This window comes from Mesoplodon bidens, assembly GCF_964165515.1.
Source record: "Mesoplodon bidens genome assembly, chromosome: 6".
NCBI lineage: Eukaryota > Metazoa > Chordata > Mammalia > Artiodactyla > Ziphiidae > Mesoplodon > Mesoplodon bidens.
The window spans coordinates 12,055,138-12,071,452 of NC_138162.1; the positions used below are offsets into that span (position 1 = coordinate 12,055,138).

General features: G+C 37.3%; 1 protein-coding gene across 5 annotated transcripts in view; it reads left to right on the plus strand.

The window, feature by feature from the left end:
• Positions 1 to 3,146: 3,146 nt before the first annotated feature.
• Positions 3,147 to 16,315, plus strand: part of STRBP (spermatid perinuclear RNA binding protein) — a 69,141-nt gene continuing 55,972 nt past the window's right edge. For 4 of the 5 annotated variants that reach the window (XM_081236297.1, XM_081236294.1, XM_081236293.1 and 1 more), the window contains exons 1-3: positions 3,147 to 3,239; positions 6,797 to 7,017; positions 11,703 to 11,868. In XM_081236297.1, coding sequence (XP_081092423.1) covers positions 3,237 to 3,239; positions 6,797 to 7,017; positions 11,703 to 11,868 — 390 coding nt within the window. In that variant the 5' untranslated portion in view covers positions 3,147 to 3,236. Of the gene's footprint in view, positions 3,240 to 6,796; positions 7,018 to 11,702; positions 11,869 to 16,315 lie in introns of those variants that run through there. The other variant, XM_081236296.1, reaches the window with a different exon arrangement.

Below are 16,315 nucleotides of genomic sequence, written 5' to 3' on the forward strand. Positions count from 1 at the left end.
ATTTTATTCTTTTACATGCAGCTGTCCAGTTTTCCCAGCACCACCTACTGAAGAGACTGTCTTTTCTCCATTGGATATTCTTGCCTCCTTTGTCATACATTAACTGACCATAAGTGCGTGGGTTTATTTCTGGGCCGTCTACCCTGTTCCATTGATCTATGTGTCTGTTTTTGTGGCAGTACCATACTGTTTTGATTACTGTAGCTTTGTAGCACAGTCTGAAGCCAGGGAGCTTGATTCCTCCAGCTCTGTTCTTTCTCAAGATGGTTTTGGCTATTCGGGGTCTTTTGTGTTTCCATACAAATTAAAAAATTTTTTGTTCTAGTTATGTGGAAAATGCCATTGGTAATTTGATAGGAATTGTATTGAGTCTGTAGATTGCCTTGGGTAGTATGGCCATTTTAATAGTGTTGATTCTTCCAATCCAAGAACATGGTATATCTTTCTGTTTGTGTCATCTTCAGTTTCTGTCATCAGTGTCTTGTAGTTCTCAGAGTACAGATCTTTTGCCTTCTTAGGTAGATTTATTCCTAGGTATTTTATTCTTTTTGATGCGATGGTAAATGGGGTTGTTTCCTTAATTTCTCTTTTTGTTACTTCATTGTTAGTGTATAGAAATGCAACAGATTTCCGTATTAATTTTGTATCCTGCAACTTTACCAAATTCACTGATGAGCTCTAGTAGTTTTCTGGTGATAACTTTAGGGTTTTCCATGTATAGTATCATCTCATCTGCAAACAGTGATGATTTTACTTCCTTTCCAGTTTGGATTCCTTTTATTTCCTTTTCTTCACTGATTGCTGTGGCTAGGACTTCCAAAACTATGTTGAATAAAAGCGGCAGGCTTCCCTGGTGGCGCAGTGGTTGGGAGTCTGCCTGCTGATGCAGGGGATGTGGGTTCGTGCCCCAGTCCAGGAGGATCCCATGTGCCGCGGAGCGGCTGGGCCTGTGAGCCATGGCCGCTGGGCCCGCGTGTCTGGAGCCTGTGCTCCGCAGCGGGAGAGGCCACGGTGGTGAGAGGCCTGCGTCCTGCAAAAAAATTTTTAAAATTTAAATAAATAAAATAAAAGTGGCAAGAATGAGCCCAGAGCTTCTTGACGTATAGGTAGGGTGGTTACTCTCCATACTGATGACTGAAAAGTGCTCTTGGTGATCCACAGTTTCTCCACTACATCAGCTTTTACTTAACATTCTTCCCTCTTTTTCTGCTTTCAGTCAACTTTCTTAATATGTTTGACTTACTGGTTTTACCTTTTTATAGTGAGCAGCTTGTGGACTTTGTTTTCAGTTCTCACCTGTGAGCAGTTCAGTTCAGTTCTCATCAGTGCAGCAATCTTTGGCTGCAGGATTCACAGCTAAGTACTGAATGGTTGAATCTTCTAGAATGGAGTAGGGTTGGGAATGGGAAGTGCCAAAGACTCTAAATTGTATAGTGCAATCTTTTTTTTTTTTTTTTTTTTTGCGGTATGCGGGCCTCCCACTGTTGTGGCCTCTCCTGTTGCATAGCACAGGCTCCGGACGTGCAGGCTTAGCGGCAATGGCTCACGGGCCTAGCCGCTCCGTGGCATGTGGGCTCCTCCCAGACCGGGGCGCGAACCTGTGTCCCCTGCATCGGCAGGCGGACTCTCAACCACTGCGCCACCAGGGAAGCCCGTATAGTGCAATCTTTATACAAAAGGTATAATTTTAGTAATAGGAGGATCTTTGAGATATCTCTTACCATAGGATCATGTTTTAGTTTGTTTCTTAACTTTGTTGTATAAAAGGACCCTATGAATTGCAGCATTATGTGTTCCCTCCTTACCTTGATTTGATATGTGTAGTAATCAAAGTAAGTTCTATCTATTAGTTGTTACATAATTTTAAAAAAATCAATCTTCACTAGCTTATTTCAGGTGGATTTTGTAAGTCAGAGTCAGGGAAGTTGGTTATAAGATATGAATAGTGTTGCATGTAGGTCAGAACTGAGTATTATTTGACTATAAATGTGGGTCTGTTTTTTCATTTGTAGTATTGGGGAGAGTTAAATGTCACCTTTAACTTTCCTGGTCCCAAGAATCCAAAAAGGATTTTTTTCTTTAAGAGAGCAACTGATAGGAAATTATTGTAGATAAAAGTAAAAGGGTGTTTCATTATTTAAGGGAAAATTTGAGGGAAAGATACTGAGATGAAGAGGGAGCTCTTTCTTTGTGGGTGTTTACATATCTGTGGTGTGTGTTACTCCTGATAACCATGTAAGGCATATGTTCTATTTTAATGGTCTCTCTCTAGTTTTTTTGTTTTTTACCACTGGGCTTATATAAGGACTTCAGTGCTCAGAAAAGCTTATTTTTTACCTTATCTGGAATAAAATCTTATAAAGGTGAAACAAAGGGGTAATAGAATGGTGTTTAGGCCTCTGGGTGGAAATATACTGTGGGATTCTGGTGAGAGTCATCCATGGGTAATGAAATCAGGATTTAGTGAATATTCAGGAGCCTGGCATAACAGTGCATATAGGTTGAGAGGGAAGTAGGGTCTCTTAGGGGTTAGGGGAGCAGAGCCAAAAAAGCATTCTGAATTTTAGGGCTAAAGTGATTAAAGATGAAACATGGTTCCAACATTTGCTGTAAATCTGATGGCAGTATCAAATGGAAAAGCTTCATGGTTACGGTCAACAGTGTTATATTTTCAGGTGTCTTATCTACTTTTCAGATAGATCTGACTAATGCCAATTTCTGTTGAAAATCTCATGGTTAATTGCAACATTTTTGCCACCAGTAGTAGTATTACTTTTTCAGGTTGTACTTCTTTAATGAATCTGTGTCTGTTAACGTATTCATCTCATTGAGTGCAAGTCAGCCAGCTGCCACATTGTGGCTACCAGGAGGCTTATTTTTCTGGCAGTATCTTAGGCTCTTGGGCCCAGGCCTTCAAAGGATGTATTAGTTTTTGTTTAAAATGAAGTAATTTTCCTCTATAAAGATTGTTTCATTTTAGTCAATAACATGTTTATGGGTTCTGCACTCTGATATGAAACTAATTGTAAATAAGCATTTTTGAAACGTTGTTTTTCTTTTTCTCTTGCAGGTGTATTCTAGAGAACAAGTCTTCAAACACCTTTGCCATATTGACTCTGAGCTGTCAGGGGACTCAGGCTTATGAGGAGGTACTGTCACAGAAAACAGTGTCTAGTGAAGACGACAAGAAAGAGGGAAAAGGATCGGAAGAAGAAGCTAAAATACTGTAGAAAACCATGGTAGGTTATTATTTATGTTTCCTTAATTTAGTTACCAGAGATTTCAGTTGCTTAAAGTTGGAACTGTTAACAGTGAGGGCAAGTGAAAAACAGTGGTGGTAATTTTTTGCTCCAGTGTATCAGCTAAAGATGGCATTCTACTATTTAAGCAAAGCAAGTGAGTTCAGATTTATTACGAGCCCTTTAAACCACAAGATGGAGCCCCATGAGCCTGCAGGCCGTAAATTATTAAATACAAAGGAAGAAATGCTCATAAATAATATTTTCTAATAAAACTGGCATTAGCAAACTGATACAAATGGCTAAGGTGACCTTGAACTTGAAATTATGTAATTTTTCTCTAGCTTGCTACCTGAAACTCAGTTTTTTTCCCATGGAAATTAAAAATCCTGAACCAGTCCTTTAAGTAATGGTATGAAGGGTTTGGAGTTTATAAAATGTGTGAGTATTTAACTCAAAAAGACACCTTTTTTCACATGCTTTTAATTTTAAAATAATAGGGTCAGGTGTTGAGTGTATTGGGGGCACTGAACTGAATATCATGGAAACCTTGCTTTTTGTGGAAAGTTAATACTTAAATTGAATTTGAGACGTTAGATGAGGTCATAACATCTGGTGCCTAACTTTTTAATTGGTAAAATGTGCTGAATATTTTTCTCCTCGTATTTTGGTTCTGGAGGATGCTGTGTGAATTTTTCCATAAGTGAGAAAAGGCTTAAAAAAGATGTTGTAAGTGAGGGAAAAAGCACAAAAATACTAATCATCAGTATGTTTGAAATATGTTGTTTAGCAAGTCTGATGGTATTTCTTTAAATGAGATTTGATTTTTAAAAAATTTGTTTTAGAGGTTATAACTTAGTTGACTTACTCTTTTTTTTTTTTTTTTTTTAAATAAATTTATTTATTTATTTTTGGGTGTGTTGGGTCTTCGTTTCTGTGTGAGGGCTTTCTAGTTGCGGCGAGCAGGGGCCACTCTTCATCGCGGTGCGCGAGCTTCTCACTGTCGCGGCCTCTCTTGTTGCGGAGCAAGGCTCCAGACACGCAGGCTCAGTATTTGTGGCTCACAGGCCTAGTTGCTCCTCGGCATGTGGGCTCTTCCCAGACCAGGGCTCAAACCCATGTCCTCTGCGTTGGCAAGCAGATTCTCAACCACTGCGCCACCAGGGAAGCCCAGTTGACTTACTCTTTAAAGAAGGAATTCTACTAATATTTTAGTTCTGGATGGTGGGGAAAAATGTTAACTTGGGATTTTCTCTGTCATTTACGTTTATGGTGAGATGTGAAAAATGACACTGTAACTTGTGTTTCTTCCCATATGAATTATTTGCCTTTTCAGCTTATTTATCTACTATAGTCTTGATATTCTTAGAACTTAAAGAAATGCTTTATATGTATTGCTTGTCATAGTTGATGAAAATTCCTTTCCTAGTTTATTCATTTTAAATGTAGCTTTAGATGTCTGGTGTAGAAGTTTTGTGTTTACGTAGTTTAATTGGTCAGTAGGTGTTTTCCAGTTTCTCCTGTTCCTTTGCCTTAGATCTCAGGTTTGAAAGAAAACTTTCTGTTTCTGCATAGTTCTTCCAATTAATTTTTTAATACTTAAAATCAATATGGAGTTTATTTGGGTAAATAAGGTAGCTTTATTTTTTGGGGGTGGTAATACCATTCATTCAGTTCTTTCATCACTGTTTCATGATGCTTGTCCTATCACATCCAGTAGATTCTTGGATTTAACATTGGCAGTTTTATGTTTTTTGTGAGAGAAAGGCCAAAGGTTTGTGTTAGGTAGCAGTATGTAATTTTCCTAAGGTGTGGCCAGTGTGCAGGACTGAGTAACTTAATTTAGTAACTTAGTAACTCATCATAAAACTAAATGACAGAGAAAATCTCAAGTTAACATTTTTCCCCCACCATCCAGAACTAAAATATTAGTGGAATTTTTTTTTTTAAAGAGCAAGTTAACTATCAATAAGTTATAATCCCTAGAACAACCTAGCATCTCCAATTTGTTACATGGCTCTTTTGTTTTCTTGTTAACTTACTTTGGGATATATAAGTAAATCTCATGAAGTGGTTAAAAAGTTTTTTTCTTTGTAGCAGAAGACTTCTCCAGTTGGAAAACTGGTCATGGACTTTGAGAGCAAGAAAGAAATCTAGACAGAGATGGCTTTTATCGAGAAAAAAAGAAAGCTTCATGATTGATTTTAGTAACTTTTATTATGTAATAATTGAGGGTTTCAAAGGATTACTTACCTTTTTAGTTATAGCTTGCTTCATTTTGTAGGTGACAATGATACTGTAGTATTAATTTACTAGTGTCCAAATTAATCTGATTTTAAAACATTGACATTGAAACAAAAACAAAAGAGACAAGACTGATAAAGCATTGCAAATATATTATTTTGCAGTAAAGACTTTAAAACAAAATATTTACTGTCTGCTAGCATACATAATTTCATGTAAGTTAGGGCACTGTAGCCACCCTTCAAGTCAAATACTTTTGGCTTTATGGAAACTCACTAAGTTTTCCTTGTTCATTTTGCCCTGTACTGGTACAAGTGTCTTTATGGTATTTGTAAATTTGGAAATATTCAAAGGTTTTTGGATGTGTGACTCATGAGTGTGAAGGATCTACTCTATTAAATTTTCATGAAATTCATTCTGTTTCTAGGCTGTAATCTGTTCCACTGATTTTTGGGCCAGCATGTCATTTTAATTATTGCTTTTAACATTTTTGATATTTTATTTTAGCATAATAGTACCACCCATCCACCTTTGTAGAATAGTTCTTGATACACTTATGACTTCCCTCCCCCCACCCAAAATGAGCTTTAAAATTATTTTTGTTGAGTATTAAAGTAAATCTATCTTGAGGGGATTTTGATTGAGAATGTGAATACATTTGTAAATTAGTTTGGAAAATTAATTATTTTGCAATATTTATTTTCCCCATTCTGGAATTTGGAATATCTCCTACTAATCTATTTAAAAAATTAAAGCTTCCCACCAAAGTTTGAACGCCAAATAATAAATAATATTCTAATGTGGTCCATAGTTTTACTATCTTGTTCACATATAACTTTGTATTTTGTGTTATTACTATATTACAAAATCTCAATTTTTCTAGATGCAGAAGTGTCTAGGAGTTTGGAAAGGAGTGACTGGGTATCATGAGTCACCCATATGCATTTCTAAATACTCTGTCGAAGCAGGAAGTATCTTGTTTCTTGCAGATGATGTGTGATATGGATGACCTTTTTTGTCATGGTATTGAAAACACATAGATTGAGCTAAAATGTGGCATATACATAATACTGAATGTAACTTGGGTGAACTCTTCCAAAATATGAATGAAAGATCTCTAATTTTCTGGTGTGGAGTTTGGCAGGATGGGGTTTTACTTCCTTTCTTCAGCAGTTTTTCATTGTCTCAGTGTTAACTGTTTCACAACAGTTTGACAATTAATGCTATGACTTGACTTAAATATATTTGTAAGTCATCCTTTTCAGGTAACATTTCTTTTATTGAAGTAATAGTTTCCTTTCATTTTCTGACAGAGATCTATTAGATCTTTTGCCAATGATGATCGCCATGTTATGGTGAAACATTCAACAATTTATCCATCTCCGGAGGAACTTGAAGCTGTTCAGAATATGGTGTCTACTGTTGAGTGTGCTCTTAAACATGTCTCGGATTGGCTGGATGAAACAAATAAAGGCACAAAAGCAGAGGGTGAGACAGAAGTGAAGAAGGATGAGGCTGTAGACTCCTATTCCAAGTGAGTGTGACCTGACATTTGTAGTGCTGTCCTGTAATGCCCAGGGTTCCGTCCCACTGGGTTACATTTGCTATTTGGTGTTCTTTGGGTTCTCCCATTTATATGACTGTAAACAGGGAAGTAAATGTGGAATTTTTCTGAGTTAAATTTGCAGGGAAAGCAAGAAAGGAATAATGATTAGACCAGAAAAAGAAGATAGACCTGTTCAGGATGCCTTTTGAGGGAGCAAGCACCAAGCCCTTTTAAAAAAACTTCTCTTTTTTGGAGGTTATGCTATGTCATCTTTTTCATCTGTTGGTTCAGCCTCCTAAATTCAGAAATAAATAGTAGTGTTTTTGGTCTCTGGGAAAATCACAGAATGTCATTTTTGTCAGGTATTTAAAAATCCTGGTGTAGAAAGAGAGAGTGCAGGAGAATATACTCTAAAGGTTTTTATGACTGTATCTGCCTTGTTGATTTCCAGGATCCAGTACAGTATCTTGCGTATAGTAAATGCTCATTGGGTATTTGTGGAATGAATGAAGGCCTAATGGGAGCCAGATCCTTCAACAGTTATAGCACAGTATTCCCAGTGCTGCAACAACAGTAGGAGATTAATGAGATGAAGCTGAATGATAACTAGGAAACTTTTTACCTTGCTAAGCTTAGAGTTATTGTTTTGAGCAATGTCACTATGATTGGAATAATTGTATGGTTTACTTCGAAAAATGTAGCTCGTTTGACTCTATTGTATTAATAGGATTAAGAACATTACTTTGGCTGCAACTGGTAAATTGAGGATAGAAGTTACAGAATTTTTTCTCAGGCTTTCAATTTTAAATCTGTGATAAGTAGATAATAGTGGGAAAGTAGTAATAAATTGATATCTTTAACTGAATGATAGTGTAACCTTTCCATCTTCAGATGAAAGAAAATCAGTATCAGTGTTTAGCTGAAGAATGTATTTTCTTGACTTTGTTAGCTTTTTACAGGTAATATATACATTGTATCTGGTCAGGGACTTGTCAGCTAGAAGTTTCTTGGCAGTAATTCACTTTTTCTTGCATATGATGGCTTTAAAAAAGATACTGTCAAATTTGGGGGTTCATGGTAATTAGTAGTATCATCCAGTAATCTAGTCCAGTCCCAGTGCAAGTTAAATCCCAGTCCCTGTGCAAGTTAAATAGTCATGCATTCCTTATTTATTGATTGACTGATTGGCCACGCTGTATGATTTTCGTGGTCTTAGTTCGTGGACCAGGGATTGAACTCTGGCCATGGCAGTGAACATGCTGAGTCCTAACCACTGGACTGCCAGGGAGTTACCACATTACATATTTAAATTGCACGTTGGAATGTGTTTATACCCTTTTAAAAACTTTTTTTTAATTGTGGTAAAATACATATAACATAAAATTTGCTATTTTTACTATTTCTAAGTGGAGTTTTATTTTTCAGTGAAGTTCAGGCCTTCTAAATACATCTTCTGTTTGCTGTCAAGGCTGAGCAGACCTTTGGAAAGTGCTCCAGTAGACTTTTGCTTAACTGGATCAGGTCACTGAGTTTTCAAGGTTTTTAAAGATAACATACTCTGTGCTTTGTTGGGATCTTTGAATGGAGTGCTCTGTGCACGCTATTGATTGTCTCTGTAAAGTGTTTCCAGTTTGTGAAACATTCCGGGGTTGAGCACTTGTGTATGGTTCTTTCCACGTGGTAGAACTCAAGGAGTGCAGAACGATTGTGTCCTTATTTTATATAAAACGTAAGCAGGAACGGCGTCCAAGAACAGAGGTGTGTTCTGGTCATAGATACGTGTTATGCTCCTGAAGTATGCTAAGCACTACAGAGGGCATAGAGATGGGGAAGGCTAGCTTATATTTACTAAGCACCTTCTATTGCCAGAGACTGTTAGGCAGCTTTTACCTGTGTGCTGTTATTTTACCTCTTTACAAGCTGACTCACAAGTCAAATAAATTGAATAAGTTCACACTATTTGTATTTTAGGAATATTAGCTTAATTTTAATTAGTTCCCTGTATCTGGGTCACTTACGTTATAATACGTCATATTCAAATTCATTATTAAAATTCAGAACTGAATTAGGACTTAGTTTCTCTGCTCAGTCATGCTGTCTTGTACATGGTAAGACCAAGTATATCATAATTATGATATAGAATTTAATAAGCAAGCTAATAATGGCTAGTTAAGAATACCTACCATTTATTGAGTGCCAGTTACTGTACCAGATTACTTTCCCGTTATTTTACAACAAACCTGCTAGTCTCTATTATTGTTATCCCCCTTCTCCACCCCCATTTTACTTAAGAGATTTCCACTGCTTATGAAAAAACAGGAACTCAGAATCATTAACAAACTTTAACTTGCTTAAGGTCAGTGAATGAGTGTGTGTGGTGGAGTCAGGATTCACATTCAAGCCTGTCAGACTCCCGATCCAGTTTTCTTAGCGTCTTTACTTCACGTATCCGTGACAAAAATGTGAAAATACAGAGCAGGGAGAGACTATATGCTGGTTCGGGGGATTAGAAAAAACTTTATGAAGGAGGTAGCGTTTGCAGTAGGTCCAGAGGGTGAGTAGGGTTTTGTCAGGCAGTGGAAGTGGAAGAAGAAATAAATCTCAGCAAAGATCTAGGTGTGTGAAAGTATAGGGACTGTTTAAGGAATATTGAGCTATTGATATATGCCAGGCTCTGGGCTAAGTTCATTACTTACACTAATTAAATGACATTCTCAGTACCACTCTGAGGAAGGTATTATTTCTTTTTTACAAATGAGAAGGCAGGCTCAAAAGAGTCAAATAATTTGTAATTTGTCCAATGTCACACAGTAAGTGGCAGAGCTGGGATTCGAAGCAGGAGGTCATGCTGTCTCCTCAATTGCCTCCCAATATGCTCATGTCTAAGTGTTCAGTGGGATACCAGGAAAATAACAGGCAAGGTTCCATCCATGTGGTGCTTTTGGAAGACTGTTCTGGTTGCAACATACTGTATACATACAGTAGCTGAGATAGATGGTAGGGGTTAGTTTTATTAAGGCCAGTGGAGAGGAAGTTATTGAGGTGGTCTAGGTGAGAGGTAGTAAGAGCCTGAAAAGAAGCTAGTTTGAAGGCAGGGGTTCGAGGGTGATTACAGAGGGGGAATTTAAAAACTGTTACTAGATTTGGGAGAATGAGAAGATGAAAGAACAGGGATATAGAAGAAAAAAGAATAAAGATGAGACTCTATTCTTAATATCAAATAATTCCATACTTGGTTCACTTCCTTCAAAATGCTTTTTCTTTCTTTCTACACTTGTACCACCCTTATAGTTTTTCACTGGTTTAACGTTTACTGAGTCTCTAAGGAGTGTCAGGCACTGAACTGTGGCTGGGTTATTTATAACTTGCTGTCTTGTTTCCACTGCCACAGTTTACCTCTCTCCCTTCTCCTTTCTCTAGTTCATTCCCCACTCTGCTGACTTGGGCCCAACGCTGCTGATTCTTTGCCTCCAGCTAGAGTGACCTTTTTTTCTATTTAACCAAATCAGGACTCTGCTGAAGTCACACTTGCAGGTTGCCTTGCTTGACCTCTCTAATTTTGACCTCTCTCTTTTCTGAAATTGGGAAGCAGCTGTAATTATATAAAGAACTTGAGTGTTACGGTCAGACCAACTTGAGTTTGAATCTCGGGCTTTGCCATTTTACTCTCTCTGTGAACTTGAGCAATTAATCACTTTTTCTGAGATTCGCATTCCTTGTCTTTCAAATGCAGGGCTCTCTTTGTAAGGTTTAATGAGCTCTGTGGCACTCAGTTTATTCTCAGATGTCGCCTTTCTCTTCCCTTTTAAGCAGGTTTTAAACAGCTTTTGTACTTAATCTGCAGTGTGAGCCTCAGGAGCAGGAGAGTTTGGAGCTCCTTTAGTATGTTTTCCAAACTCAAACAGTTCCTTGCTTGTTGAATGACCGCTCAGTTTAGTTACATTTTCACTTGTGATTGAGGGAAATGAACCACTAAGAAACTTTTGGTATTGAAATCAAGGATAGATGTTAACAGTATTCTTGCGCACCATTCATGACTTGATGTTCTTTGAATGTTTGTCCTTTGAGCTATACCAGTGGGTATGGAATGCCTGTGTTGGCAGATCATCTCTGGGTTCCTCAGCTCCTTACGTTTATCACATTATTCTGCTTTCCCCAGAAACGTTTATGGATTCCTAGAACGCTACAGCTGGAAGGGATGAGCTGAGGCTTATCTAGCGGATAGCCATTTTACAGTTACATATACTGAGCCAGCAGCCACCATTAGGAGTAGACTTCAGGTCTTTTAATTTCCACCCTGATGCTCTTTCTTAGTTACCACGGTGTTCATGTTTCTCACAGTTCTTTAATTACTTAATTAAAAGACAGAAGAAGGAAATTAGAAAAATTGAAAAGATACTTAAGGGGGAGATACAGTATATTTGGATTTTCCTAAGCGATATAGATTTAATAAAGTATTGAAAGATCTATAGTCTGAAATATTCTCCCTATTGGTTCTTTGTGGTAGATAGTTTATGAGCCTTAAATCTGAGACGTACTTTCGTGGAATTTTGGATATTTGGATTTATGTTCTCTCTTATCAATTCATATGGATAGCCAGAAAGCCAAGTGATGATGAAGTTATAGCTTGGGAAATAGGTTGTGAAAGTAATCATTCAGACTTTTATTTTTAGGGATCAAGGTGGTCGGACATTATGTGGTGTAATGAGGATTGGCCTGGTTGCAAAAGGCTTGCTGATTAAAGATGATATGGACTTGGAGCTGGTTTTAATGTGCAAAGACAAACCCACAGAGACCCTGTTAAATACAGTCAAAGATAATCTTCCTATTCAGATTCAGGTGAGTACAGTTTAATTGTACCTCTAGGAGAATTTGTAAAAAGGTAAAAATAGGTAGTGACCTTGATAAATTTAATAAGAAATTGGTAATAGTAAAGGGTAGGTACAGACAAAAGGAATACTGCTACTCTGGGTCAGTGACTCATCCATCACATCTAAGGCAAACTTCTGGTGATTAGTATTCAGGATATATTTACCAAATGGCTCTTAAAGTACAGTCTTAAATTTTTCAGATATGTCTTGCTGACAGTCTTCATGTTTTCCAGACTAGGTCTCTCAGCATTGTAAAACTCTTAGAAAGGTTGGTATAACGCAGAAAAGAATTGAAAGATCAAAAAGAGCCTAGACAACTGGAGACTTCCATAGATGATAATTTTTTAAATTGAAGACTGTTAATTTAACTTCACTCACTCATTCTGTTAATGGAAAGTCGCTATTAATTCCTTGTTTCCAAACCTTTTTCACATTGGGATGCATTTAGAAAATTTTAATGTTGGCATGCTTCCTGGAGGATGCTACTGGAGGCTGAGGGCTCCTCAGGGCTGAAGTCAACTGGTTCGTCTGGGGCTGTGGTCACCTTAGGACCTGCTCTGCCAGCCTGCTCCAAGGGCTACTTGCATCACTAACTGGGAAACAATGATCACCTTTCAATTTCAGATGTGTTATCTGTGGTATAATTAGATTATAGCTTTTTGATGATTTCATGTCAGTTAGTCCTTACATCCATGTCACATAAATAGATACCAGTATACAAGGTCAAACTGTTGAGTTGTTGAATGCTCTCTTTTTTTGTTGTTGGTTTCCTGTATTTGTATTTCTTCTAAAGAGACTTTTCCCCCCCCAAGTAATATGAATTCTAAATTTGTTTTTATTAGCTTTGTTACTGGATCATTTTCTTTCATATTCACCAACTGATCTCCAAAACCATCTTCCTGATTTTTTAATCTACCGTTCCTGACACTCAAATTTGTGTTACTTGTTGACACATTCTCCTGTGTTAACTTCTGGAGCACTGTTTTGGTTTTTTTTGTTTGTTTGTTTGTTTTTTGCGGTACGCAGGCCTCTCACTGTTGTGGCCTCTCCCGTTACAGAGCACAGGCTCCGGATGCACAGGCTTAGCGGCCATGGCTCACGGGCTTAGCCGCTCCGCGGCACGTGGGATCTTCCTGGACCGGGGCACGAACCCGCGTCCCCTGCATCGGCAGGTAGACTCTCAACCACTGCGCCACCAGGGAAGCCCTGGAGCACTGTTTTATTTTATCATTTTTAGATCTTAAGGTTTTCTAAGTGACTGAACAAACATTTGGCTTTTCCATTTTCAATTCTGATTGAAGAAAGGTTTCTGTTCTTTCAAGGGTTAAATTCATTTCTTTTAAAAAATTATTTTAAATCCTTATGTGATCATTTGGGGAGGGAGAGTGGTAAGCAACATGGAGTACAATAAAGCTTTAAGAAATGGAAAGCTCAGTAACGGGTTTCTGAATAACTATACTTTTTGTTATCAGAATGTTAACAAAATTCATCTTTTTTCCATTATTTTTTATATTGTTTTAAAATTTAATCTTTATTTCTGCTTTTATTGTAGTGAACATTGTTACTCTTAGATCTGTGCTAAAGCAGTGATCAAAGGGTTGGACATAGAGGCTTTTCCAACCATCTCACCCCCTTTTCTGTTCCCCTTAGTGAGTCCTGTTTATGAGAGTGGTCATGTTTTCAGGTATGTCAGGATGGAAAAAGGGTTGAGAACCATTGCACTAAGAAACTGAAGTTCTTATCCTGACGATCTGTCATATTTCTTGAGTATTGAAGATAGAGGAGATTGGAGCTTCAGTTGCATTAATAGAACTTTCTCTGTGTAGATCACAACTGTGGGAACTCTGCATTTTCTCTCCTGAGTGAGGGTCTTTATTTCTGGGCACCACAGTTTTAAAATGTTCTTGTCGAGTTAGCAGGTGTTCAAGGGAGGGACCCAGGAGAGAGTGTGGGCTGTGTAAACTGTTTCAAAGTTGAAGAGAGGAGGGCTTTTTAGCCTAGAGAAGCCGAAAAAAGACACAAATATCTTTAGATCTTTGAAGAGCTTCTTGGAAAAGGTAAAAGTGGCCTGAACTCTTAAGACCAGTGGTGGACATTATAAGAAACAACAGAAACTAATACAGCATTGTGAAGCAATTATACTCCAATTAAGATGTATTAAAAAAAATTTTTTTTTTTTAAAACTGCTGGGAAAAAAAAAAAAAGAAACATATTTGAATTTAACATAGCCAATAGAGTTATCCGGCAGTGAAACCGGCTGCTTTGTGTGATAGGTTAGATCCATGACCATAAGTGTTTGGGTAAAGGTACCCAAATAAAATGGGGATGTAATTGTACACCCATTTTATATTAAATTGTATACATGTACACACATATGTACACCCACATATGTACACATAAGGACAGACATAGTTTTATTACTAATAATATTTCAGAAAATCATTTTAAATGTGATTTTTACCTTTAAAAATCACTACCTCCCCCTTGTTTTCTTGGTGTTTATTTGGAAAACCAGTCTCTGATATGATATGATCTTATTTTCTTGTGAATTAAAAATCTTTTTCTTGAGCACTTATTATAGCAAAACTTTCAGTTATCAAAGTACCTTAATTAATTGGGGCTGTACCATACCTTTTCTCTACATACTCTTTTCTAGGGTGATTTTAGTACTTCCTTGAGCAAGGGAGAAGGATGACCAAAACCAGAATCACTTAGAATTAGTCTAGCCCAAAACTCATACCATATGTTTATTACTTTGGATGTGTCTTATGGTGATCTGCATGTGTAATTTTTTTAAAGACATATACATGATATATTTTATATTTTTTATTTATTTTATTATTTATAATATTTATTTTTTATTTTATTTTTATTTTTTAAAATTTTATCATTTAAAATATTTTATCTATCTATCTATCTGGCTGTGTCGGGTCTTAGTTGTGGTGTGCGGACTCTTCATTGTGTCACGTGGGCTTCTCTAGTTGTGGCGCATGGGCTCAGTAGTTGCAGCACGTGGGCTCTCTAGCTGTGGCACGTGGGCTCAGTAGTTGTGGTGTGCGGACTCTCTAGTTGTGGCGTGCAGGCTCTAGAGCGTGCAGGCTTAGTTGCCCCGCGGTATGTGGGATCTTAGTTCCCCGACCAGGGATCGAACCTGCATCCCCTGCATTGGAAGGTGGATTCTTAATCACTGGACCATTGAAATTTAGTTTCAATTTCAAACTAAATAGAAAAATTTAGTTTGCTTTTTCTCTGAGACATCTTTAATGCTCTTATAGTGGTAAAATGAATGTGAGCAGTTTTCTGCTTTTTCTCTATATTCTAGTTTTGGTTTTTCTAGCCACTGTGTGGCTTTTCCCTTCCTTGGTTTCCTCTGTTCAAAATTAAGGTAATGAATTTTCTATTTTCTGTCTTTTTTGGGATGTTTAATGGTAAATGCTGTTTTTATATAAATGGCTTTGAGTTCCTTCAGTGCTCAGTGATGAGCAGAGACCCAGGAGTGTTTCCATTCAGCCATTTATGTCAGATAATAGATACTAAATTTCACCACCAAGAACGGCCCTGCACAACTTATTAAACTATTAACCTTAATGATACGTTAAATATAACTTAATATATGATTCTAACTGGTGATTATTTTTTGTATGTGTATAATTGTATGTTAAAAGAAGCAATGTACATTTCCCTGTGGATGTCAGATGACTTGCCCTGAAGAAGATCTCACTTGAATGATCTCTGAGACCTGTTGTTAGGAAGTTAGTTACTTGTTTATATTAGCTTTTTTGCTGATGAGTGACTGTGCAGAGATCCTTTTTCATTCAATCTTACTTGATTTTCTTTAAAAATCTACATAATCTTATATAAAAACCTATCTAATCTTATAAGTTCTTAGCAAGTAGGAGTTCCTGTTTACGCTGTCCTATCAAAAAGTTACTGGTTTAGAGCAGCGGTCCCCAACTTTTTTGGCACCAAGGACCTGTTTTGTGGAAGACAGTTTTTCCATAGGGGTGCATGGAGGGGAATGGTTTAGGCAGTAATGTGAGCGATGGGGGGAGCAGATGAAGCTTCCCTTGCTTGCCTGCCGCTTACCTCCTGCTGTACGGCCTGGTTCTTAACAGGCCACGGACTGGTACAGAGGAACAATTATAGAATAATAAACTGCTGGGAATGCTCTCTCAACTGGGGGTTTATTATCCTATAATTGTCCTCTGTAATAATTTCAAGAACAATAATTTACCTTTTCTCATATAATGATGCTTTTGGTACCTTTCAAATATTAGAAAGAATGGTTTTAAATGTTGTTTAATAATTGTATAGATGATTGACATTGTGGTTGCTATTTGAGGGATGGAGAAAGAGGATTTGCTGGTAAGTTGCGAGGAGAGAAAAATGTTACCTCTACACTAAAGAACTAGTTA